Source organism: Trichoderma evansii (genome assembly GCF_050947405.1).
Source record: "Trichoderma evansii strain SZMC 28006 chromosome Unknown GGI43scaffold_15, whole genome shotgun sequence".
In the NCBI taxonomy this organism is placed as follows: Eukaryota; Fungi; Ascomycota; class Sordariomycetes; order Hypocreales; family Hypocreaceae; genus Trichoderma; species Trichoderma evansii.
Window position 1 is genome coordinate 748645 of NW_028145191.1, and position 25273 is coordinate 773917.

General features: G+C 48.8%; 7 protein-coding genes across 7 annotated transcripts; 3 read left to right on the forward strand and 4 right to left on the reverse strand.

Moving 5' to 3' along the window:
• Positions 1-3516: 3516 nt before the first annotated feature.
• On the forward strand, positions 3517-6991 carry GGI43DRAFT_98835 (glycoside hydrolase family 81 protein). Its single transcript, XM_083210643.1, has 8 exons — positions 3517-4091; positions 4160-4562; positions 4619-5007; positions 5067-5290; positions 5360-5647; positions 5704-6216; positions 6274-6353; positions 6413-6991. The coding sequence occupies exons 1-8, from the start codon at positions 3885-3887 to the stop codon at positions 6898-6900; spliced, it is 2592 nt and encodes an 863-aa protein (XP_083058987.1). The 5' UTR covers positions 3517-3884; the 3' UTR covers positions 6901-6991.
• A 304-nt stretch (positions 6992-7295) lies between these two features.
• On the forward strand, positions 7296-8508 carry GGI43DRAFT_409591 (SDR family NAD(P)-dependent oxidoreductase). The gene is made up of 2 exons (XM_083206535.1): positions 7296-7534; positions 7610-8508. Exons 1-2 carry the CDS (start codon positions 7465-7467, stop codon positions 8419-8421), a joined length of 882 nt encoding a protein of 293 aa, XP_083058988.1. The 5' UTR covers positions 7296-7464; the 3' UTR covers positions 8422-8508.
• Positions 8509-9695: 1187 nt separating this feature from the next.
• On the forward strand, positions 9696-11011 carry GGI43DRAFT_409596 (uncharacterized protein). Its single transcript, XM_083206536.1, has 4 exons — positions 9696-9886; positions 9944-10063; positions 10135-10500; positions 10563-11011. Exons 1-4 carry the CDS (start codon positions 9822-9824, stop codon positions 10897-10899), a joined length of 888 nt encoding a protein of 295 aa, XP_083058989.1. The 5' UTR covers positions 9696-9821; the 3' UTR covers positions 10900-11011.
• A 103-nt stretch (positions 11012-11114) lies between these two features.
• GGI43DRAFT_98853 (poly polymerase catalytic domain-containing protein) lies at positions 11115-13819 on the reverse strand. Its single transcript, XM_083210644.1, has 3 exons — positions 12764-13819; positions 11412-12707; positions 11115-11347 (listed from the first exon to the last, which is right to left on the reverse strand). The coding sequence occupies exons 1-3, from the start codon at positions 13472-13474 to the stop codon at positions 11225-11227; spliced, it is 2130 nt and encodes a 709-aa protein (XP_083058990.1). The 5' UTR covers positions 13475-13819; the 3' UTR covers positions 11115-11224.
• A 351-nt stretch (positions 13820-14170) lies between these two features.
• Positions 14171-15496, reverse strand: GGI43DRAFT_409600 (uncharacterized protein). Its single transcript, XM_083206537.1, has 3 exons — positions 15038-15496; positions 14887-14968; positions 14171-14669 (listed from the first exon to the last, which is right to left on the reverse strand). The coding sequence occupies exons 1-3, from the start codon at positions 15276-15278 to the stop codon at positions 14477-14479; spliced, it is 516 nt and encodes a 171-aa protein (XP_083058991.1). The 5' UTR covers positions 15279-15496; the 3' UTR covers positions 14171-14476.
• A 117-nt stretch (positions 15497-15613) lies between these two features.
• Positions 15614-17803, reverse strand: GGI43DRAFT_409604 (F-box protein; the record flags this gene model as incomplete). Its single annotated transcript, XM_083206538.1, has 3 exons — positions 16210-17803; positions 15964-16108; positions 15614-15907 (listed from the first exon to the last, which is right to left on the reverse strand). Coding segments are annotated over exons 1-2 (1595 nt in total), but the record flags the coding sequence as incomplete, so codon positions are not given.
• A 1429-nt stretch (positions 17804-19232) lies between these two features.
• GGI43DRAFT_99006 (uncharacterized protein) lies at positions 19233-25217 on the reverse strand. The gene has a single exon (XM_083210645.1). It carries the CDS (start codon positions 24950-24952, stop codon positions 19595-19597), a length of 5358 nt encoding a protein of 1785 aa, XP_083058993.1. The 5' UTR covers positions 24953-25217; the 3' UTR covers positions 19233-19594.
• Positions 25218-25273: the final 56 nt, after the last annotated feature.

Sequence of the window (25273 nt, forward strand, 5' to 3'; positions counted from 1 at the left end):
CTCTCAATATACTGTACATACTGACTTCATAGATCTTTAGCGCCTGGCTCGTTAGATCTAGGACGACTCATGTAGCGCAGATCCATCTTTATCTTGGTAAACCTTAGTATGGCGCCATAGCCTTATCACTTCGTCAGCCTTGTCTTCAATCGTTCTATTGTGCCAGAGTGGCGATTTCTTCGGCCAGCAGTTGTGTGCTCCGAAATATAACCCTCAGCCAAACCACACGACTGCGCGGCATCCCTTTTTTTTTCACTTTTTTGAGAGCTTAGCTGACAAACAATTCTTGTCAACAAGCAACTTGTTTGGTGCCTGGCTAGTCGTACATGATTGACAGCTACTGCCAAGAAAAGTTCCTGCATACGTCGATCTTACCTAATGCCATCTTAATGTGTGGCCTGCGAAACGCCCTAAACGGCTAGCAAGTGGTCGATATAAGCTTTGATCCGATCAAGATTCTTAATAATAATGCCTATGGAGTATTTCTGTGTTTCTTATCATACCTAGATTAGGGTGTATTACCGCTCAGTGCTCCTTCATTCTTCAAGCCCTTCTCTCGCAAGCTAAGCTGCGTAGTCGTTCCATCACCAATGCGTATAGCATGAGGCTGATGCCACACGATACCAATAGAGACTCTATTCTCCATTCCCATCAATTATTAATCTCCAACTGCTATTGATCTTCAACTATTGGACACCAGCTATTGAGGCATCGCAAAGAGCCCTCGGATGGCATCAGAGCTCATATCTACGGCGAATACTCACCCGCAGAGCTCTACAGAGAAGAATGGCAAACGAGAAAGAAAGAAAAAACTTCAAAAAAATGAGAGGACATCATATTGCTATGTGCTTACAACCCGATCAAGGAAGTGTTGAGAATCGGTGGTAAGCATGCAAAGCCCATATACAAGTGAACAATTTCTCATCCCTATGACAATATATCGCATAATACAGTTTATAAATAGCAAATATTTACTCATCGCGGATTACGATACTGCATTGGTATAATGGTTGTGAGATTGCGTGCGACATACGCATCTGCTGCTGGAGGTGCTATGCCGTCACATCTCGTGAGTATAACCTCATTTACAACTTGCATCGAATGGAGAAAAACTCGGGGATGAATAATGATTCTCCCCGCCCTGCTACCATCATCAGCAGGCAGACGATTCTTGATCATGGTCAGTACCAATTCTGCTTTGCACCAATCATCTCCAGCTGTCGGGTTGTTTCATTTTGTCATTTAATTCCGTGAGCAGAGTCGGCTTTAATCGCACAATCAACAAGACCAAAGAAGAATTAACCACGCTTTCAAGATACCCTCATACCTCCTTCAAGCACGTGGTTAATAAGCCATCAAGCTTCTTCCAAGACTAAACCGTCTCTCTTTACTTTCAAGTAGGCCCGTATGCCAGCATCCCATCTCCATACCATTCGGCCCTTTCAATATACCAGTCTGGGGCCGGGCCCCGCGCATCAGCTCCAGACTTTTCTGCTAACTCAATGCCGGCAAGATTTTCCACGATTTTCAGGAACATAACTGGTCACAGCGACTCTCTGCCAATAACACGGCGCCACAACGAATGTTGTATCGTCTGCGACGTGATGAGATGCTTGCCGTCTATCCGTCTTCAAGTCAAAGTCTTAAAGATCAAGGCAACATCGGTCCTTACTGGTCTTGACTAGCTAGCCAGTAATGATTACTGAAGGATTTTTTTTCTTCTTTGGGGGAGACTGCCGCTTGTTAAAGGAGAGCAGTACCACCCATGCCTCATCTCTTATTGGCGGGCTTTTGGTCCCCGCCAGCTTGTGGGGAGACAAAGTGTCACAAGATATGGGGTACGCACTTCATCCGCTGCTAGTACCGAACAGTATCCCTGCCCCAATATGATGCAAACTGTTAGCGTCGCGGCATTACTCGCACGGCCGAAACTACTCGCAGTCTTTGTCTTTTATACGGCAAACTTGGGCGCAAATAGTCAGTAAATGCCGCGATTCCCCGGCCATTAAGGTTGAATGGGGATGTACGGATGGTATACAGATACAGAGCCTCAAATGGTTGGGAATAGGGACCTCAAAGGTGAGTTGACTTTGCAGGAGACTGTAATTTCTTTGCTGAAACAGGCCCCTCTATCGCGTGTTTTTGGCGTGTCCATGTATATTCCTTATTCGGCAACTACATTTGCTCTCTGTTAGAGACATCTCATGCAGTACAATAGCACACAGTATAGTATGCTCAGACAATGACGGCCGCCGCTATACATAAGTCAAGCCACCTCATTGTACCCTATTGGCCCTCACCTCCTACAACTTTCCGGCCCAAGCCTGTCATGCTCAACATTCCGACTTTCCGGGTATGAATGAATGCGGGGAGATGCGGAGCCGAAATGCGCGACTGCTGGTTGTCTGCTGCCATCCTCCATCTCCGCACTGACAAGGCCATGAGAAGCGGCCGATTGTGGGGAAGACAGAAACAGTCACGCATGCTTGTTTTTTGACTCTTTGCTCCTTATCCTTGTTTAACAATAAACTCCGAGGGGTGACCATTCGCCATTCGCCATTTGGCTGATTACTTATTCTACTCTGCTCACTCTCATTCAACACTCAAAACATACCGAAAGCAGAGCAACTTGTATAAACAAATAGCTTTCCTATTTCCTCGTATTATACAATGTTTCAGCATAGTTGTAGATGTTAAAATAGAACTCCCGTCAGACGGTTACAGCGCAGTTGAGCCCTAAGAGCAGAGGGAGATCCCAAGCTGCCACCCCATGTCTCTCCCCATGTCTCTCCCCAGCGCCAGGCCCACCATCCCGTGCCGGGAGGTTGCCCAATTAGGCAATTGGATAATTTCTTGGCTGCTTGGCCGCGGGATTGAGCACCGCAGCTTGTTTAGTAGCCTTTGAAAGGAGCGCTAAGTGCTTATAGTCATAAGTTTACTTTTTAATCTCAGTTAACTCAGGGCACTAGATGGGCCCATAGTGCCCGCGCGGTTGAGAGGAGAGGTTTTGAATGTAATTACCCTCATGCTTATACAGTAAGACAGCGTGGAAGAAATAGGCCGCTGTTAACCCCACGCTTCTTCCGCAGCGGATCACCTCGGGGGTTAGAGGAAGTCCACAAGGATCAGGAAACTTGTAATCAGTAACAGAAAGGAGCACGGCATGAGGAGAACATGCTGAAGATGACCAGAGATAAAATGAACATCATGCCAGCTTACCTCCCACCAGGATGAAGCGCTTCGGCGAACAGCAATTGATGGAATCATCTCCACCGCCTTTACACTCCTCCTTGGGCAAAAGAGGTTGCGAGTGATTCAACAAATTTGACGTCTTTCACGTTCGGTCCGATGTAAATATGCTTTAGACCTTGCGTCGACCCCCGTCACAAAAGACAGAAACCTTGAGATTGATCGGAATCATCGGCGAAGTGGATAATGCCAATGGGAGCGCATAGCCGGCTTTGCCAACCCATGCCTGGCCCTGGGCACGTTTTGTTTTGCGTAGAGCTAACTACCGTTACGGAGCATGCCAGGTAGAGTGAGGCTTAGGTTGGATTACTGGGAACCGTATAATCCCTCCCTGCTTCTACCCTTCGGATGACCAGACCCGGCCGCATATCACGATGTCGAGTACCGCCGAGAAAGTCAAGAGAGTGCAGCATGCGCAGCATCCAATTACCGCCGGGGTTGGACCTAGATCGGAGCGAGATTCCGCTAAGATGGAGGGAGAGCTCCATTGCCGAAATAGAAATGACATAGTCGAGTCATGCAATGAGTCTCTCGCAAACGAGCTAATATAAGAGGCCTGTCTGCCCTCGTTTCTCCTTGGCGAAATCTCCAGGTGTGGCCAAGCAAAGCGGTCTTCCCTAGTCTTTCTTCCCAAGATGCTAGGCTCTCTTCTCAACCTCGTCGTCGCGTCTGCGATTGGCGTCGCAGCTCTGCCGAGCAGCGAAAAGCTCAACATTTTTGCGGGACGCGGTCTCTTTGGTCCCATCGCGACTAGCAACCCTTCGGGTATCTCTGGCGGCACCGTCCAGACTGCATCCGATGGAGCTCCTGTAGCTTCATTCTTTGCTGGAATCAACCCTCCGGTAAGAATGAGAATTCAATGGTTAATGGAAAGACATGTTTCGAGATCTAACTTATTGCTCCTTTGCAGTACCCAACCAACTCATGGTGGGCTTCATATGCTGCAACTCCAGGAAATGCCACCGCCTCGGGACCTTTCCCCTATGAGTCTCAGCTCGACGGCTTGGGCATCAACTTTGGTGTCAGCAACAGCCGACAATGGGACGGCACGTCCATCAAGCAGCCAACGCAGAACGATTGGCGCGCCGGTTTCGTCGAGCACTCCGGTGCCTTTGCGAACCACAAGGCCACGGCCTTTGATACGCACTCTGTGACGGTCCAGTACTTCCAGGGAGGCGCTACCATGACTTCTCCTCTGATCCCTGGATCTCCTTACATCACCCTTCAGTACAATGCTGCCACGCCATTGCTTACCTCGCGAAACGGCGGTATTGCGTCTTTCAACGGACAGTCCATTGCTAACGGACAGAGTGGTGAGTAGCCCTTTTGAATCTTTATCGTGTCAATTGACTAACAAAGAGCAACTTAGTCACTGCTACTGGCACCGAATTCACTGTCGTCGACACCACCGGAACAACCTACATCATCTATGCTCTCTCTTCCATCACCCTCAAGGCCACCGCCACCAACCCCTCTGTTGGCACAATCCAGGCCAGCGGCACCTTCACCGGCGTCCTTCGTGTGGTCAGACTCGTGCAGGCCAGCCACAAGGCTCTTCTCGACCAGTACTACACTGTTTACCCGACGGGAGTTGGCCTGGACTACAGCTTCACCGACACCCAGGGCACTCTCATCTTCAACTACGCCACTGTTGGAGCTGGCGCCAATCTCCTGCTGTTGACTTGGCCCCACCACCGTGTGTCTCTGCAGAACCCCAACTCGCCTCCAACTTCATCCCTGGGTTATCTTACCACAAAGGTTTAGTAGAAAAGACTACAATCCGAAAAGATGGGAAAATAGCTGACAATGAAAAATAGGGATGGATGTATCCTACTCTTGGCAACCAGTGGAAGCTGCTGTACAACCTGAGCAGCATTAGCTGGAACCCTCCGCGAGCGCTTGACTCTTCTTGCAACTCTGCCGTTATCCAGGGTCTCCAGTACGAGATTGGCCAGCTTAACGTGGCAAATGCGCCCATTCCCGACGAATTCTACTACTGGGGAGGCACCCTGGCTGCTCAAGCCCGCCTTGCTCTCATTGCGTAAGATTACTACCAACCATGGTTCTTTAATGAAATTGAAGGACTAGACTAACGTTTATCCCGCTATAGTGATGCTGTCGGACAATCCCAACTCATCCCGAATGTCACCAACTACCTCAAAGCGTCCTTCAACTACTGGTTTGCCCCTACTACTGGAGCTTTCCCCGCCTACGAAACCTCTTGGGGTGGTGTCGTCGACAAGGCTGGTGCATCCAACTCTGGTATCGATTTTGGTAACGGATACTACAACGATCACCACTTCCACTATGGATATTTCTTGACCATTGCTGCTGTCATTGCCAAGTACGACTCCACGTGGCTGGCTCAGCACAAGGACTTTATCAACTGGTTTGCTCGGTGCGTCTTTTACTCATTCATCTCAACTTACATCTTCCCTTTCTAACAAAATATAGTGATATCATCAACCCATCTCCTCAAGACCCCTACTTCCCCGTCACCCGCTGCCGTGACTGGTTTGCAGGCCACTCTTGGGCCTCTGGTATTGCCAACGGAGCTGGCAGCCGTGATCAGGAATCCACCGGCGAGGCCATAAACGGCTACTACGGCGCTCTCCTCTGGGCTTCCGTTGCTCTCTCTCAGGACTACGTTAACTACGCCAAGCTGCTTGTTGCTACTGAACAGCAGGGTGCTCAGATCTACTGGCACTTGTACCCTCAGCAGAGCGCAACCGATCCCAACAACCCCTACCCCGAGGCCGAAGTCCGAGCATTAGTCACAATGGGCAATGTTGAGGACTGGCAGTCTGGTGCTTGGCTTTTCTGGGGCGCTGAGAAGAGCGAGATTGCTGCCATTCAGATGCTTCCTATTACGCCCATCAACGAGGTCTTGTATGACACTCAGTGGGTTAACAACGTCTGGAACTACGCTCAAAACGAGATCCTGGACCCAACCATTTCTGATGACTGGTATGTTTTTACTATTTTGTTGTAGCTTACCACGCAGTTGTACTGATATCTACCTAGGCGATGCGTTTTGATTGCTGCTTACTCCAACGCCAACCCCCAAACTGCTGCCGCTTGGAGCGCCAACCTCACCACTTGGGGTAAGTTGTTATTTTATCTTGACCATCAGAACAAATAGACTAACACACTGCAACTACAGGCTCTGGAAACACCTTCTCCAACGAGCTCTTCTTCATCGGCACTCGACCCAACCCCAGCGGCCAGCCCATCTGCGGCAGCAACTTCCCCCAGAACCCATACGGCAACTTCAAGATCCAGGCCGCCACCTCAGGCCAGTGGGTTGTTGCCTCTACCGCTTCATCCAACCTCGTCGCCTCTGGATCTCAGGCCAATGCCGGTACCTTCATCAGCGCATACACGCCCAATGCTGGTACCCTCAAGCTCACCAGCAACAACCAATACGTCACGGCCGACCAGTCTGGCAACTTCACCCTTCAGGCTGCTCGTGCCACCGCTTCTACTTGGGAGGTTTTCACGATCCGCCAGAAGATTGGTGCGGCCAGCGGTGTGTACACCATCAAGGCTGGCAGCAACGGCTTGTGGGTCACGCTGGCTAGCGATGGATCTCTCATCAACAATGGCGCCACGGAGTCTTCCGGCGCGGGCTTCAAGTTTGTTGCATCATAAATTGTATGAGTTACGGTGCAATTTGGCCTGTCTTCGGTATTCAAAAGGGTGAATACCTATGAATATGACGTATATACGATGTACATATCTAGCGTTGATTTAAGTAGGATAGGATAAAAATAAATAACAAAAGAAAAAAAAAAGAGATAAATTGTTCCTTTGCTTGTGAAAACCAGTGCTGCTGGAAACAATTAACATGTACCGACACCACACATGCTGTGACTATTGTTGGCGGCTAAGTGCCCAACGCTCTGAGGCTGATTAAGCACATCTGCATCTGGATATTAAAATTAATTACGTTAATTGGCCAGGAGCAATCTCACCGGCCAGAACGTAATAAAGTCGTAGTCGAAGTAGTTCTAAGATGTAATCGCTGCATCTCATGTCGCCACTTACACCAAGATACCCATATTTACCCGCGATTCGGTATAATGACGTATTCGCAGCGCAAGAGTCTTGAACAATAAGAAATAAGATGTCAATAATAAAAACTAAAGTATCAATTTTTGTATTTCCATCATTTTTACTGCTGTAGTCAGTAAATGGTATCAGTTTACAATCATCATGGCAAGCACACATAATCTCAAAGGACAAGCACTCTTCGACCTCTCAGGCAAAGTGGCCCTGGTCACTGGTACGTGCAATTCACTTGCTCTCTCTTTGGACATGAACAAAAATGTGATCAAACTCATCACTAATTCACAATTAGGAGGCGGCTCTGGAATTGGGCTCATGGCCGCGCAAGCTCTGGCTGCTAATGGCGCAAAAGTCTACATTTGTGGTCGCACCAAAGAAAAGCTGGATAACGCTGCGTCTACCCATGGCAAAAACGCTCCTGGTGATATAATTCCAATTCAAGCAGATATCAATTCCAAAGAAGGCATAAGGCTTCTCATTGAAGAAATCCAGACACGAGAAAAATGCATCTGTATCCTCGTCAACAATGCCGGTGTCAGCGGCGAGAAGCACACCACAGCGGAAGCAAATTCGGCAGAAGAGCTGAAGAAGTCCCTCTTCGACAGCGACTCATCGACTTTTGATGACTGGATTGAAACATATCGAACTAATGTTACGGCCATGTATTTCACAACTGCTGCCTTTCTACCGCTGCTGCAAAACTCTACCGAGACTCATCCTGGATGGTCCTCCACCGTCATCAACATCACTTCCATCTCCGGTTTAATCAAAACAAGTCAGCACCACTTCAGCTACAACGCTTCCAAAGGAGCAGCGGAACACTTGACGCGCATGATGGCTGCGGAATTCGCTGCTGCTGGATTAAAGATTCGCGTCAACAGCATTGCGCCGGGAGTTTTTCCCAGTGAGATGACTACTGGAGAGAGTGATGAGAGACAGAAGAGCCAGCTGGATAGTGAGAGGTTTGAAAGCATGATTCCTGCCAGACGCCCAGGAAGGGATGAAGACATGGCGCAGGCTGTGCTGTTTCTCGCTGGAAATCAGTTTGTCAATGGTCAGAGAGTGGTGGTTGATGGAGGGCATACGCTCGCCGATGGAATGTAGCTTACTTGGCTATGTATATGTAAAACCAAAGGTTTCTCGAAATGCTATTTAGCTGAGATACTTTAATAAAAAAAGAATATCTAGAAATGATATGATTTGTTCCTCGTGATTTTGTAGTGTATTTATAGCTCATTTGAGCTGGCAGTTACATATAAGGTAGAATAAGACCGGGGGGCGGAGGGCCGAAGCCATCATGTCCGCTATGGGAGTAACAGACTGGTTTCTCAATAAGACGGAGAGCAATACTAACCTGAATTTGGGAAAATATCCCCAAGAGTTCATATCAGAAGTGCGCAAGAAGATACCCGGGGCCTTCTTTGCCACGTTCGCCAAGTGGCCTCATTTTGACCCAAATGATCACTTTCAGCTTACATCTTGCCCAAATTGGCTGAATCGGGCGCCTCTAATGTGGTTTTATGGCCCTAGTCGCTTCAAAATGAAGGGCTCACTGCTACCATTCAGTGGGACGGCCCATGCCTACCACCGCCTTCATCAAGATATCAACTACGTCCATTTAGAGATGGATTCACATCCCTCTATCGATTCATGGGATATCAACATCTCTGGCAGTGTCAAGATAGAACAGGCGTGTATCCTATCATCACGTATGCATCGCGATATAGAAAAATCACCGTCCATGCTGCCTTGCTTTTTCTGGGGGTTCTCCTATCGCACTAGGGGTCGCAGGGTAAATTGGATGCGAAGAGTAATATTGCCACAGACACAAAAAGTCTCCTGGCTTCTATAGGTTTTTTTTTTTTTTTTTTTTTTTTTTACAAATATACTAGGTACCTAAGTATGACAGCCAAGACGGTACGTGTATGTATTCACCAAGTAGGCGTTATTTAGCAAGAGGGAAGCGCTTTATGAGTGGATGACTAACCCAATAAGACCAAATTTCCAATGATCGTTTCATTATGTCAAGCGGTCACTCTAAACTTCATGCTAGCAGCAGTCAATCAATGGAGCCGCATCAAACTTGTTGGTTAGTTGTCTCGCTAGATACAAAGAGTTGATACTCCGGAAGATTTTTTCCGTAATGTATGGTCGATTTTTATTATTATTTGCCCTTGATGGTTTTGGATTTGCGGTGCAGTGAGCAATCTTGTCCGAAATATTCATGGTGTATCTTATGCGTCATATCCGACGAACCAGTGACATCACGGAAACGCAACTCTGTCAGCATCAGACGAGGCGATATAAATGAATTCTATAAAACATGTGTAGTCATGAGTGTTATTTATATATAATTGCTTAAATGCGAAACCATGTTCAAAATCGCTACTCATCGCTCTCTAAAGCAACTCATCTATAGACCTCAATTAACCTGCACGCGTCTTACACGCAGCTACCCTGCAATAAACCACAATTCAACATTTTCAAAGAAGAAATTTCACACAATGTCTCGTACAGAGTCAGGCAGTTTTAAACCAGTCGAGGAGGCCCAAAGACAGGATCTTCCAGGGTAATTTTCGACATGAAAAAAATTATAGTGAAAGTCTTACTGACATTAATATGTCAGGCTGGAGAAGGATATGAAGCCTACGAGCGAGGCAACCGCTCTTGAAGGCAAACATGAGCACCAAGAGTATCTCGCAGCCGGAAAGCTAAAAGGAAATAAAGCACTCATCACCGGCGGAGAGTAAGTGCATAAAATACTCAGTCACGTAGTAATAGCTCAAATGGTTCACCTAACAATTGATGCTCGCTCAGCTCTGGCATTGGCCGTTCAGTAGCAGTTCTATTCGCCCGCGAAGGCTCAGACGTTACAATAGTCTACCTCCCTGAAGAAGAGGAAGACGCCCGAGAGACCAAGAAAATGGTCGAGAAAGAGGGTAAAGAATGCCTCCTTATCCCAGGGAATCTCATGGACAACGAAACGTGCCGCAAGGCTGTTGAGGAGCACATGCAGAAATTTGGCGCTCTCCACGTGCTAGTCAATAATGCCTCGAAGCAGATTATGTGCGAAGATATTAGCAAGATTAACCTTGATGACGTGGAGAGTACTTTCAGAAGCAACATTCTGCAAATGTTTGCTGTTACTAAATATGCGGTACCGCATATGGAAAAGGGCGGCTCGTGAGTTCTTGCCTGTCCCTCTATTCACTTACACGTTCATGAGCTTTGCTAATACAACATAGCATCATCAACACAACCTCGACAGTTGCCTACCGAGGCACTGCGGCAATGGTAGACTACGCATCCACCAAGGGAGCCATCTCTTCATTCACGAAATCACTAGCAAAGCAGCTCATGCCCAAAGGCATTCGAGTGAATGGCGTAGCCCCTGGCCCAGTTCATACGCCTTTGCAGCCTGCTTCGCGGCCCGCTGAACAGATGGAGGGATTTGGAGCCAAGTCTGGGATTGGGAGACCTGGCCAGCCGAGCGAGATTGCTCCCTCTTTCATCTTCCTTGCTTCCAAGGATGCAGAGCTGTACTATGGACAGATTTTGCATGCTTATCCGCTGGGCGACTAGGCTGGGAAGAGAGATTGGTGTAGGCTGTATTTGGAGCAAAACCCAACAATGAAAATGAATAACGAGATTGCAATTGTGAACAAAACTATACTTTAAATGCATCATTTTATTTATCGTCTAGTCATAACGTCATACTTAAACGCTTTAGCCAGCTATCTTACACAAATTTCATCCTCCATAACTCCCAAAAGCAATGGCCCAAAAAACCGGCTAAAGATGCTCCCTTCTCATAATACCCAGGCCCATAATCCATCACATACCTGTAGAGAAAGAAAAAAAGGTAGAAAATAGTCCGTGATTACTACACCCAATTTTACCCCTATTTTTACATCTGGACGCGAAGGAGGTAGCGTAGCTTGACTTGCGCGACGTCGTAGCAAATAAACTCGTTGTACTGGAGGTATGCGCCATCAACGTTGGTGAGGCATGGTGCTTCAGTAATGTCGGGCTATTAATGAGTTAGTAAATGGTTCATGGCGCATAAGAAGAAGCAGAGAAGAATATCAACTTACCATTTCAATACCCTTGAGGCTCTCGTGCACAACGCCAGCATCCATCCACTTCGGCGGCGCTGTCAAACCCATACCCCAGGTACTTTCCATGCCACCCTTCTTGGCTGTGTTGCCAGCATCGTAGCTGGAATTGGTCAATTGCTGCATGGGATCACCCAGCCTGGCTTCGCAAAGAAGCAAGAGGGCCTGGCCACCAGAGATATACGAGCAACAGTAGTTGGCAGACTTGGATGCCATATCGGCCAAGTAGATACCTTTGCCAAACATGTAACCAGAGACAGGCGCCTCAGGTGGCGCGATTCGCAGACCTTGACTGAGAATACCACCGAAATTTGTGGCGCGCGAGCCGTGCCAGAGGAGACGGCGGTTTGCACCAATCTTGCTCTTCTCTGCGTACTCGTCGAAACGAATGTCTTCGCCCTGTCGCTCGATGCGGAAAATATCCTGGACTTTGTAGCTGTGGGCATGGGTTGCGCCCTTGGTGCCGTTGAGGTAATCTGACAGATACTTGAATTCGGAGCCGGTGTGATCCAACGGGGTCATTTCATTGAGACCCAGGCTCTGGAACTGTTTATCGAGAGGATGAACGTTGTCCGTCGCTTTGCGGTCAATCTTCATGATTTCTGCCGCATCCTTCATGTCAGACAAGCTCTCCAGCAACTCTATTTCCTTCTTGAGCAAAACATTGTCTCGGATGATTGGGGGTCGATTGCGACCAAAGGCGTGTGGAATGATGGAATAATACAAGTTGGACAACATTTCCGTGGCATTGGCTACAGTCATGTTCCACTTGCTCTGAGCGAGAGTCGCATCGTCCATCAAGGCTGCCAGGTCTTTCAGCTGTTGGAAACCGCGGGTAATAGTTGCTTTGCTGAGCTTTCCCAGGGGGAGCTTGTTCGCGTCGTAGTTCAGGGCAGTCATAGTGGCCTGGAAATACTGCTGGTTGAAAATAAGCTCCATGAGCGATTTGACCTCGGGTTGCAGGGTGCAGTCGGCAATCTTGATCTCCTCCTCCTCTTCTTTCTTGACGCCCTTGCCATCGGCATCATCATCGGCATCATCTTCGTCATCAGAATCAGGGTTGTAGCTGCGCTCGACAAACGCGTACTTTCCGGGCTTTGGATTATCGCCTCTGTTGTCCCACGCCAAGCCAGACTTGTCTTTGAATTTCTTTTCAAAGTTTCTGAGTGCGTCTGCAACGGTGCCGTTACCAAGAAGGCCACTCTGACCAGTTTCACCAACGCGGCCCCACCGAGTCCATGTCTTGTATGACTTTGACTTGGGCTCAAAAAGGACCTGAGGGGATTCCGTTAGTACGCCTTGCCGCAAAGTGGGACACAAACTAGACTCGCCTGAATACGATAGAACTTGTTGTTATTGTGTGATGCATTTGTTTGGTTGAGGGAAGCATCATAGATCAATCCGCTATCTGGATCGATATGCACCTGATAAGTGGAGTTGAGCGGGCAGTGCTCATCTACAGGAATGGCGACCTTTTTATTCTTGATGAATTGACCCTCGGCCACTTCCTTCTCCTCTTTGGTCTCAGCTGCAGGTTCGGAGTCAGCTTGAGCAGCTTTTCCCTTGCCATTGGCGGCTTTAGAGCCCTTGCCCCCCTTGGCCGTCTTAGTCTTTTTGGCTTCGGGCTCTTCGTCGTCGTCGCTCTTGGAAATCATCAGGGGCCGCTTCTTGCCATTGGCCTGCGAGTCATCGCTGGGCTTAGCGCTGTCGCTGCCCCAGACATGATCCTGTGGGTCGATGGTCTTGTTCTGTTTCTCGGATTCAAAGATCCACTCTGGGCTGACCAAGGGGAGGTCCTTGGCTTTGCCAGCAGCCACCTTTGCTGTGTTGTTGTTGTAGTCATCTTCAGTGCAGACCACGTGGGTGGTGGTCTTGGTGACGCTCTTGGTGACGCTGCCACCCAAAGACTTGACGAGCTGCTCCAAAGAAGCGTGGGTGTGCTTGGAGTTGTCAAACTTGCCGCTAATGGCGAGGACACGCCCTTCCAGCGGAGGCGTTGCGGGAGCAGCAGGAGCAGCGGCAGCAGCCTTTCGACGGGCCATGATGATTGTGGTGATAACAATAAATGAGAATTATGGAGAAGGGTGAGTGGGAGAAAAGGTAAGGAGAAAGAGAGGTTGAAAGAAGAAAAGGCGGACAGGAGGTGGAATGTTGATGTCAGCGCTGTATTATAGTGCTAGCGGTCTTTCCAGGTGCCAGACAAGGAAGGATGCTTGTTTCGATGACGATGCTTGCGCAATTCGATTCAATGCCGCAACACAAGGCAAAAAAAGCGTCAACACGACTCAATTGATTGCTCAATGGCTCAAGAAACGAAAGAGAAGCTGAAGTTTGACGCGGCTTGATGCCGACAGACGACGCCTTTTTAATAGTTTGCAGCTTAGCTCGTATCGCCAGCTCTCCAGCAGCAGTTACTCAAACAGGCCCTACCGCCCAGCGCAAAGGCCCCAGAGCTGCCTACTTTAGTGGAGCGCTCCCCGCCAGAGACGCCGCTAACGCTGCCGCTGCGTCTGTGGCATCCGGGAAGCTGAGCGTCTCTAGTGCCATTTCGGAACAGTTCCAGGCACCAGCGCGCCTAGACCGCACTGGGCGGCGGCGCGAGAAGACCACGACATCACGTGTTCGGGGGAGCGCTGGGTTATGAGTGGTCTTGCTGCCTGGATTTATGGGGGGCTGATACAGCGACTGGAACTAGATGGCTGGGACTAATTTGGAGCTCTGAGCTTGAGTTACCGAGCCGTGGCTGGTGCGGGCAATTTTAATTACTTGGCTAGTAATTTTGTTGGGACTTCAATTGAATCAAAGAGATGCATGATAATGCCGCGAGAAAGCGCTCAATATGGCAACCGCCGACACGTGAAGCTTTTTTTCATTCAATTGGCGTATTACACAGTATATGCAGCTGGTGAGGATACGCAATTGAAGCTATGTGTATATCTAGATTCGCGAAATTGCTACACGCCTCAACACCACCCAGATAGTAATAGCAAAAGGAAAATACCAGGAAAATACCAAGGTACGAGCACAACAGATACCATTTGCCACTACTGAACGCATTTATGCTCCCTTCTGATTGCGTTATTGCACCACGGCGTGGTTGGCGGACCAGAACAGCAGCGTACCGAGCGGGCGTCGCGGTTCCACCTGACCTTTTTGCTGATTTTGGGACAGAGATAGGACGTCCAAAGGTGCTGGCCGGTGAATATCGACGTGCGTTTGCCTTTGCAGTCTGGGGAGCTGGAGAGAGAGACGATGAGTTAGTCTAGCTTCTGAAAAGTGTACATGGTAGATTTGGTGTATATAGGAAACATACATGTATGCAGGTGTAAAGATGTAATAGAGATGTTTATATGGTAGATGGATGTGGTAGATATAATAACATGGACATAGTAGATATAATTGGCGCGATATATGCAACAACGGGTATGCTTGATAGGGGCACTGATTAACTCACTTGAACAGCATGCATTGCCCTCCAGATGCTCCCACATCCTCCAGTAGATCCAACACCTTAGAATCCAACAGCAGAAGGTCGTCTACAAGAGTCAAATATCAGCGCCTCGTCCTCTCAGCCCGCCCAACCAATAATATGCGAACAGACTTACAACACGAGCCGTGCTTCAAATCCCTCGAGAAACACGTCTCCGACTTGTTGTAGAACTGGCACCATGAAAAGGTGATATCACCGACCGGAGGAGGCTTTTCTGGAGGCCATATCTTTTTTGACGCCAAATCTTTAACCTCCCGCAGCTGTCTTGGTAATAGGCCGCGAATACTCAGAGAGGAGCCGAGCGAAGCAAATAGGAAGAGGCAGAAGAAGGAAAGGGAGGTTATCGAGGTCCTCATGGTGAGTTCTTGGCGGTGGATATGTCAAGTTCAAGAACAAGAAAGATGGTCGATTTACTCAACATCAAAGGGAGAGATAACGTGAAGAAGAGAAGATTTTTTGAGTGACTGGCCAAAGGGCATGGTGTGAGTTATAAGGTAAAAACTCTATAGGTCTTTACACACACATGTATTGCTCCTCTTAAACTCTCCATACAAGTGGCTTACACAAAAGTTAAACCATCGTGTACACTACGTGCTGCAAATGGACCTATACTTTATGGAATATATATTTCAGGCCGCAGGGCCAGTTGCGTTTATTTTGAAAGCGGCTATATACGAGGGAGCGCCATTGTGGAAAGCTTCTTGGCTGGAATCACTACAAACGGTGGAACATTCCGCAAAATGGTCGACATTATATACGAAAATTGGACATCCAAGTCGTTTCTTTTGCATTTAGTGTCGATGCTATTCATAGTAACCAAATACTGCACCCCAGCGGCTCCACCTGATCTAGATCCCATACGCTCTACACATAGAGGTACAAATGCATGTTATACATACCGATTTAACCATAGTCTAATATCAGGTAGTCATAATCATAGTGGTATTCTCAACTGCCCAAAACATCTGGGCCAACATTGATAGAACTAATTTACATTCAGTATTCTCATAACTCATAAAGCGCCAAAAGTCGCAATGTTACCTAGCCATTCGCTAATTTACTCAATAAACTCAGTCTAGTTACTCATCCATTTCTTCGTCCCCGCTTTCGTCTTCGTCTTCGTCATCATTTTCCTCTTCCTCGTCGTCATGATCTTCAATATTTTGGCTTTGGTGAAACTCTGCTACTGTCATAGGGGGAAAAAAATAAGTCAGCAAATGAAAAATGAAAAATAAGAATAGAATAACGGCAAGAAAATGCTTGCGTAGTTGAAGAAAGATTACTCACTGTTCATATCTTGGTTGATGATGTACAGCCGAGGTATCATTTCGTGACGCACAAAATGTCTCCAGTCTGAACCCGTATATTCCATGGAACTGTTTGTGGGCTTTCGTCTAGGTCTAGAGTCAACTGGGACAGCTGCATCTTTCTCTTCATTCGTGATGGCTTTTTCATCTTTTGTAAACTCTATGGCTTGCATCTTCTTATACGTAGCACTAATATCCAGCATCTGTTGGAGCATGCCTAGTTTGATATGGCGTAGATTGAGATTTGGTATAGCCAACAGCCTCTTCAAGAGGTGAACATATAAATTTTGTTTCTTCTCTTCAATCTCGGCATCGGTGCCCGGATTAGCCATTATATGGAACCTCCATAATTCGAGATTCTGAAGTGAGCCAGCGAACTTGGTAATAAGTTCAACGACTTCGTTGAGAGTAATAGCCATCATTCCCAAGCTGAGATTGGACAAGTGTGGAAGCTCGACTGGAGGAGGAATAAACCGGCTGTCAATCGATATGTCGGCCGATTGGAGCTCTGATAGGGGCTTCGCTTCTGATGATGCAAGCCAGCTCATCAAGAGATGGAGGTTCTGACGATTGCCTTGGCTGTAAGTGTTGCGTTTTCCGTTGATGCGGAGTTCTTCCAGGCCCTCGCAATGCTTGAGAAATCTAGCCAGATTTTGCTGGTGATATGGCTGTGTAGTATGATGGGAAGGAGCCCAGTAAACGTCAAGGCAGAGGTGCAGTTTTTGAAGATTTCGAAGGACAGGAGCATAGCTGTCTTCGAAGTCGGGGTGCATGTGAAAGGCAGAATCGTAAAGCAGATTGCCGTTTCTCTCCATCACTTCAATGTTTTTAGGTCGCGCGTTAGCCAGGCCCAGACCGTGGATGATGGCCTTGAAGATGACGTTGGCTCTCTCAAGAAGGGCTGGATTTCCGTAGCCAAAGACTTGATTGGTCATAGGAAGGGCGCCAGTCTCTTCCATAAGCGTTATGGCACCATAGCTGCGCCATTGCGCGTGAGGACCGTCTCGAGACCTCCTATATGAATTAAAATCGCGGAGCGCAACCGTCTCCAGGTTTGGTAGGTGAGAGAAGGCGTCGGCCAGATATTTAGGAACCAATCCCAGCGTCCAAAGAGTGCTCTGCTCGGTCAAGCGTTGTTGATACAAACTGCGATGCTCTGCTGTCATGCTTATGCGAGGGTTGGCCGTCTCATCGACTTGATCAAGGCTAATGTGCACATGGCGCAGATAGCTAGCGAAGCGGCTCCTGGAGATGTCTTTGAGAGCTTTGAGACTGAATTCAGAAACCATAAACTGCTTGCGCGTGAAGAATTCCGAGGTGAATCTGAAATGAACAGCCTGCTCTGCAGCTTTGCACGTGAGCCGAAATTTGCAGAGCTCTGTCGTTTGGAGATACCAGACGATTCTATCGAGGATCTCTGGCGGCACCTGCAGAAGGGGCAGAGCATTCTGCAGGTTGGCGTCGCTGAGCATTGTTGCTACAGGCAGATGGAAAGATATGAATGGAAAGATATGAATGGAAAAAGTGCAGTGAAAGGAAGAAAAATGCAAGCAAGAGAGAGAAAGGAAGCAAGCATGAAGGCCGTGTGAAACGAGCCTCGCTGTTTACAAGACGCACTTATATAGCCTAGTCGGGGCCAAGTGCTAGGCTGCAGCTGGGGCTAATGGAGCTCAGCTAGCCGTGGCCAGAGCCGTGGAACCCCCATTGGCGGGGGCTTTAGCGGGTCCCCCAACAGCGCTGGAACACTAAGCCGGTTACCGGATAGGCACGACTTGGTAATATTAGGCACACCTGGCACATCACCTTGCTGCTGGCCTAGCGAAATCGAGTTGCTTCTGATGTGCTGTTGAGCCCTTGCTTCGCTTGACCAGTTGCTGGCCGATGGGCATCAATGCGAGTATCATATACTTCTTGAGGTAATATAGAGTACCACTGATACCCATTGCATGAAGGCAGCATATTGCTATTCTATTGCTATTGGACATTACCAACTGTTGCACTATGGCGGATCAGTAACATGGTTGCCACCAATTTCTGCCACAAGCTGCTTCACTTTAGTCTAGTATTGAGAGCTGTCACTTCACCTTTGCATAACTAAGTTGTCAACATGCAAGTTAATAACCTTTCCTTTTCCTCTTTATTGAGCAAATGAAGCCCGAAATAGCTCTGTCCAAATCACTCAACATCAATTGTGTCTAAATGGATAACAGTCGGGCGTCTTTACACCGGCTTATTATATCTAGCCGGCAACTCAAGTATGTGCTTACTACCTGCACGTCTTATGTCCGCGGGTATACGGGCATATGATCTTGTAGGCCTAGAACCTATAATGTTACATATTATCTGGACAAATATTTAAGCAAGTTGGCAGATAAAGCTCACTAATCAGTCAATCTGAGGATAGCTAACTAATTACTTTATAAGATAGACCTAGGTATCCTTATAATGCCATCTTTCGAGAGAATACGGTGATATATTACGGAGTAGATATTAACTGTGATTACTGGCCTAATCAGCTTAGTAGCGTTATAAGTTTATAACATCTGCTCTCTTCACTGTACTCAATACGTTGTATTTCATTTTACCACTTCATTTCTTTCTTTATTCTTTTTTCTAAACTCAACTCAACTCGCTACATGAAAATAAAAATCCCATCCAACAAGTTATTTCAACTCATGGTATATCCTCCGCCACAGCTCAAAAGTAACAACGAGTGCTTAACAGCAAATATCCAAACAACGAAAGAATCAGAAACAAAATAAAAAAGAACGTGTGTTGTCCGTCTATCTAAAAAGCTCAAAATGGCAGGTTGCGGAAAAAAGTCTTAAACTAAATAGATGTATATGTGTATATAAGTAAATAAAAAAACTGACTCCAACACCATTTTCGTCCGTTACAGAATGGTATCATAAAATCAGAGAAGCCAGCCAGCTAGCCCGCGCGGTTCCCTCATATTCTATATCGGCCGAGAATGGAGAAAAAAATAAAATAAATAAAATAAAATAAACGACGCTTCTTTTTTTTGGGGGTGGTTCATGATGCAGATTGCAAAGATGGTAGATGTCATCTCTCTCGGTGTGAGAACGTTAAAAAAATGCCGTCATATCATTTCGTGAATTCATATCCGTGTTGTTGGTTCCATGCATGTGCGTCATGTAGATCAAAAGTCAGATTGATAAGAGACGACAAATGGAATTGGCAAGAGTATGCTCGCTGATGGATGCATGTGGGTCGTCCAAGTATAAGCATAAATGCCTAAAATAAAAAGAGACAGCTAAGAAGCAATAATGGTCATGATGAATCATAGCAGCCAAGGGTATATCAGGCATCCAGAACTGGCTGCTGCATACAAAATACTGTAGGTTTTAACTGAGTCCCATAAACTCGTTTTGTCGCAGGAAGCTCGAGGCAAGCTCGTCGCCACCCTGCTCTGCCGCTTCCATCCAGTGGACAGCGACGCACATCAAGCCAGGGTCGGTCCTAACGTCGCCTTCAGATCCACCAGAGAGCGGCCCATCCCCAGAGCTGCCATTTCCGGATCCTGGGCCTCTTGAGGAAGCACCTACACCGCCAAGACCGCCTGCACCAGAGCCACCAAGGCTACCTCTGGTGCGGCCATACTTCTCCATGACCGACTGTTTAAACACCTCCCTTGGTTTGGACAAGGGGAGCGTTGTTCTTTCAACGTATTCAGGGTTAGATAAGTAGAATAAGGCTAGCTCACGTTGCGCCGTTGGGTAGCCTTCTTTAGCGGTAATCGTCCACATTTTACCAACATCATTCAGTCCATACGTAGTAGATGGGGGTGGGGGAGTACCAGTGGTTGATTGAGGTGTGTCGAGGGGAGTAGCATTATCACTTGTTGTCTGGCGAGTGTGCGAATGGGCTGCAATCACTTCATCTGCCATCTCCACCATGGTTCGGCAAACCTCCGACTTCAGCTTGAGTGCTGCGAGTCCGGCATTCCAAAAGGCCTTTCCTTTCTCTGGCTTATCAAGAACTGAGGGAGGAACAAAGGCAGCGATGAACTGCAGGTCTCGGAAGAGAGACTTGGGCCTAATTCCTGCATCTCGGAAGAGAGTATAGAGCTCTTTGGTAATAAGGTCCGAGTTGGAAGCACCGCCAGAAACAATAGATCGTGTCTCAGAGTTGGATCCACGAGAGGGGAACGAAGAAAATCCAACTGAAGGCAGGCCCGACTGAATGGCTTGCTGTCGGCGTTCCTTGACATTGTCAATCATGCCCTCCAAAGGAGTGGGACGGCTGATGGATCCATGATCTTCCACGATGCTAGAGCCTGCGTCAGACCTGTTCCACCGCGATCTTTTGGTGCCGCTCGACAGCATCGATGCGATAATGAGCTGTTCGAGCTCATTGAGAGCATTGAGCTTCGAATATGGGTTGGGATGAACGCAAAACATGTTTAGAAGACGCTTGTAGGCCTTCTTGAATGGGAATTCATTCGATGTCTCTTTGGGAACCGGCGGCGGGTCAATTGTAGCCATAGGAGACTCTGGAGAGGCTATAGGACTGCTTTCAGAGGGCTCTGATGTCCTATCCGGCGTGCCTTCGCCAGCATTTCTGAGATTGCCAAAGCTTCTCTTCTTTTCAAGCCCCCTGAGTCTTCCTATTCCTGACTTTGAGGATTTCTTGTCAGACTTGCGGCGAGCCCGCCTCTCCAAGGCATCTTTTCTATCAATGCATTGCTGTCCAAGCTTTTGGAACCAGCCGTCTGTCTCCGATCCACGTGCTAGGACCTGGTTGCCTAAATCAGACAGTAGCAAGCTAGTAAGGGTTTGCTTAAGGTCATTCAGAAAACGTGTCTTTTCGTCGTCGCTGCGATGCTGCTGAATAGTGTCATTGGATGAAGCTGCAGTACTGGGACGCCCAGTAGAGGCGCTTGTGATTGATGGGATCGTGTGGTGCTGAGGAGCAGAGAAAGTTGTCGAGACATTTGTCAGGCTTGTAGTAGGTGAGTATCGCGATGGAGCTGAGCTGGTGGACATGGCTGGCTGAAACGGTGACCAGAATGTACCTGCAGAATCTACAGGGGATGCTTTATCAAAGTATTCTTGTCCATCAGGAATATCGGCTAGCATTCCACCAGTCCTCGAGTGGCTGTGCCTGGACGAATCCAAAGAGTGGTGGCTGGTGTTATTGCTCGTCATGGATCTCAGATCACGGGCGAATGAACTGGATCGTCCAGATGATGACGACGTATGGCGTCTATCCTGTTCGCTAATAATGCTTGTTGAATCATCGCCAGCCCAGGAGTGGTCACGGTCTCTAGCCTTGCTGCGGTCATAAACCAGCTTATCGCGCTTATACAGCTCACTTGACCACAGAACTGGCGCGTCTCGAAGGGTCTCTCCGACGAGCTTGGAAATACACCGGTCCACCTCACAGCAGAATCGATGGATCCTTTCCTCGCCCTGGCAGAAATTCTCGATCCCGTATTGCTGCAGCCACAGGGAGGTCATCTCTGCCTGATCGTCGCTAAGCTTGTTCGGCCCGCCCTGCTCCTCCGAAGCGGCCAGGAGGTCCATAATCTGCGATTCGGTGCGGTAGAGGTAGGAGGAACTAGGACCACGGTTGTTGTGAGCCCTTGAGCGCTGAAACGAGCTCCAACGACGCGGCATACCCATGGTCTTGAGAGCCTGACAAATGTCACGGCTGTGCGCATATTCCTTGGAATTGCGAACATCGGTAACATACCACATCTTGTCGCGAATGGCATTGACGCGTTTCATCATGGTGTCGATTAAGCCCTCATGGCGCTCTTGGCTTTGCTTCAGCCAGACGAGCCACGCATCATACTCTTCAATGGCAGATGCGGAGCGGCGAATGGCATCGCGCGGTCCTCGGGCCAGAATGTTGATCAGGGCTGCGAATCCGTCCTGTCGGAGTGAGCTCGATGCCAGTGCCGTTAGCTGGTTCAGAGTCTTCCAGTACATGTGCGCCGAGACGAAGTCTGCCTGGGCCTTGGATTGGGATGAAGCCGCCTTCAGCATGGTAATCAGGACAGGCTCGGACTCCTCAGGCTTCTTTGGCGTCAAGTCCGTAGTGGAAATTGTGCCATCAACGCCCATTTGCTTTCGGTAAGGATTTCGGCTGGCAACTGACTTTTCTGGTTGGATGATTCTGTTCCTCGACGTGTATTTTCTCAGTCCAGAAGCGCGATTGCTAAGTTGGGCACGTCCGCGCTCAGGCTCCAAGCTGCGAGGAATCTCATAATCCTCAACCAGCTTGAGAACAGAGTTACGTAGCTGGTGGTAATCCTTGTCGAGCTCGGGGCGCTGTGGCGTTTCGTCCTCGTCGGTATCAGTGCTGGATGAGTTTTCCTCATCTTCAAGCTCGTCGTCCGGATCATAGGTCATCTGCGTAGACAGGCTCTTTCCGTCAGGGGAAATGAAGAGAACTACCCACCTCTCGGCACATGGGTGGCTAGATCCACGAACGGCATCTGCGCCAAGGTTTTGCTGCATTTCGTGGATGGCAAGTCTGAGGCGATAGCCATCATCCTCGTACTTGCTCAACCGCCTCTGCTCCTCGGGATCTTCAGCAGGGGGAGAGTATCGAGGTGTTGCAGTGTTAAGATCATAGATGAAATCACGAGACGTGGTTGCATCGCTCAAAATGGACGAAGCACTAGTGCTGATGATGGAGGCTGTATCAAAGCTATTCTTGTGATGGCTGGACATGGAGATGGGCTGGGAGATGGCCGACAGCCCAGAAATGGAGGCTGGGCCAGAGCGTGCGGAATGCGGTCGCTTCTCAGGGAAGAGAGCATTCGCCAACGTTGCCAAATCAGCAGGGCTGATGACCAAGTAGGGGCGGACCTCCACAGTCTCCCTCAGGGAGGTGATGGATCTCGCGGGCAGCAGTTTAGCGGCGGGAACCTTGGACCGGGTGCCTTGGAACCTAGCGAGGATGTTTTCCACGTGGCCTTTGATCTTGGGCGGGATGTTCACAGGGACACAGGTGGCCGAGGGCTTGCCACTCCACATGCTTGAAACGTATTCATGGGCTCTCATGGCAACCTTTTTCAGAATCTTCTCTCTGGCATAAGGGGTGATGTGATACTCGGCTAGCATGCCATAGTATTCGGGGTGGATGATGACGCCGAGCAAAAAGACAAAGAAGAGGCATCTCCAAACAAGCCACTTGGAGGTGTTCTCCACAAACTTATTCTCGAGCTTGCTCAGGATCGCATTTCCGAGCTCCAAGAGGCCTTCCGGGATACCGGTAGCGTCCTCATCATCAACCAGCTCGAACAAGCCATTGACGGCGCGGTCGTAAAAGTCCCTGGCAGCGGCTTCGTCCGACTGGTTCCAGTCTGAGAGATTGAATCGCGTGCCGTGCTGATCCTCGGCGCGGTCCAGCAAGAAAGCTCCGTCTTCAAGGATCTTCATCAGGTACCACTCCATGTTGGATTTTCCAGACCAGTCGCGCATAGCTGTCCAGATGTTTAGTACACAGATCAGGAAATGCTCGCCGGCGGATTTGGGTTCAGCAATCAGCTTAGCCAGGACCGTGGCCCAGATATCAGTGCGCCGCTGGTCTTCGGAGCTGTCAGGACCAGCCGAATTGGCAAAGCAGGCATGGATCAGAATTGACAAGGGATCATGTCTCTGGAAAGAGAGGAGTCTTTCGATGTCGGTATTGGAGGAGCTACGGCCGGAGGCACTTGCGTGAGGCCGATTGGGATTTCGTGTGGGGAATGGAAGAACCGACTCGACTGGTTCCAAACCTTTATGAAAGTTCAAGAAGACATTGAGCTCAGAACTTGTGAGTGCACATATGCGAGTGGCCAAGTAGTCCGGGTTCGTTCTAATCTGTGTCAGAAACTCAATAAAGGTCTCCCTAGCAGAGGCAGAAATGTCATGCAAAAATGGAGTAATAGACTTGAGCGGATCAACAACGCCAACTGTAGAGTTAGTGGGTGTATCTAAGCTGTCAGATGAACCCAGAGCAGCAGCAGAAGAGAAAGATTCTAGCTCGGGCTCCAGAAGTGCATATCTTCGGAGCTCATCGCAGCTCTTGCGAACATCGTGGATGGCATTGTACAGAGCCGCAAAGTTATCCTTGTCATCTTTCCGGAAGCTTTCGACAAGGTAACGATGGGCCATTTCACCACAGCGTGTCAGCCGAGCACTCAATGCAGTAGAAATCAAGCTTCTCTGCAGGCGGATTCGAGTGTTGGCACGCTTGCGTTCTTGGTATTTCGAAAGACGCACAACGTGAGCAAGCTCCTCCAGCGTGGTGTTGTCACTATCTCGCACCAGGTGCGTATTCGTATACATGGACACATCGTGCAGCAAGGGCTTCTTTGTGAATTTTGAGCCCGGCAGCGTTTCGTTGGATGAGCTCGTCGGGGTCAGGGGTCGAAAATTGGTGCCGTGCCTTGCGTTGCTAGAGTTTGGCATGTTTGGCTGTGCCACAATGGGCTTTCGAGAGGCCATGGGCGAATGGCGACCTCGGCGGGGCACATCGTCGCTCAGGCGCAAGGCCAAGGTCTGGGGGACGTCAGAGTTGCGAGTCGGGGTCGGGCTGGGACTTCGCGATTCGTATCGCTTCGGCCGTTGCGCTTCCGCGCCATTGTTATTATTGGTGTTATTATTATTGGTGTTGGAGCTGCTCTTCTTGTCCGGCGACGGAGTCGAAGATCTCGAGTCGTGCGCAGCAGCCGTGGGTGACACGGCTGGACCAGTGGCATGAACCATCAGTACACGAGTGCAAGGTCAAATTTCCGGGAGGAAGATTGGGCCAGAGGACGACGGCAACGTACGTGGGGAGGATTGGATACAGTCTGGCGATGAGAGAGAGCGTTGCATGGGGATCATTCTTGTTCCCTAGGGAACTGTGGGTTGTTCTGCTGGTGGGCTCGGAAGCCGTTGACAGTGGCTCGACCGGCGTCTACCGAGGCGGACTGGTGCTGCTATGGAGCGATGGAGGAATTAATCGGTATATAAAAAATCACCTAAGCTCGTGGCAGTAGTGAGATGTTGTTGACAAGATATAGCAGAGGTCGAGGGTGGTGGGCT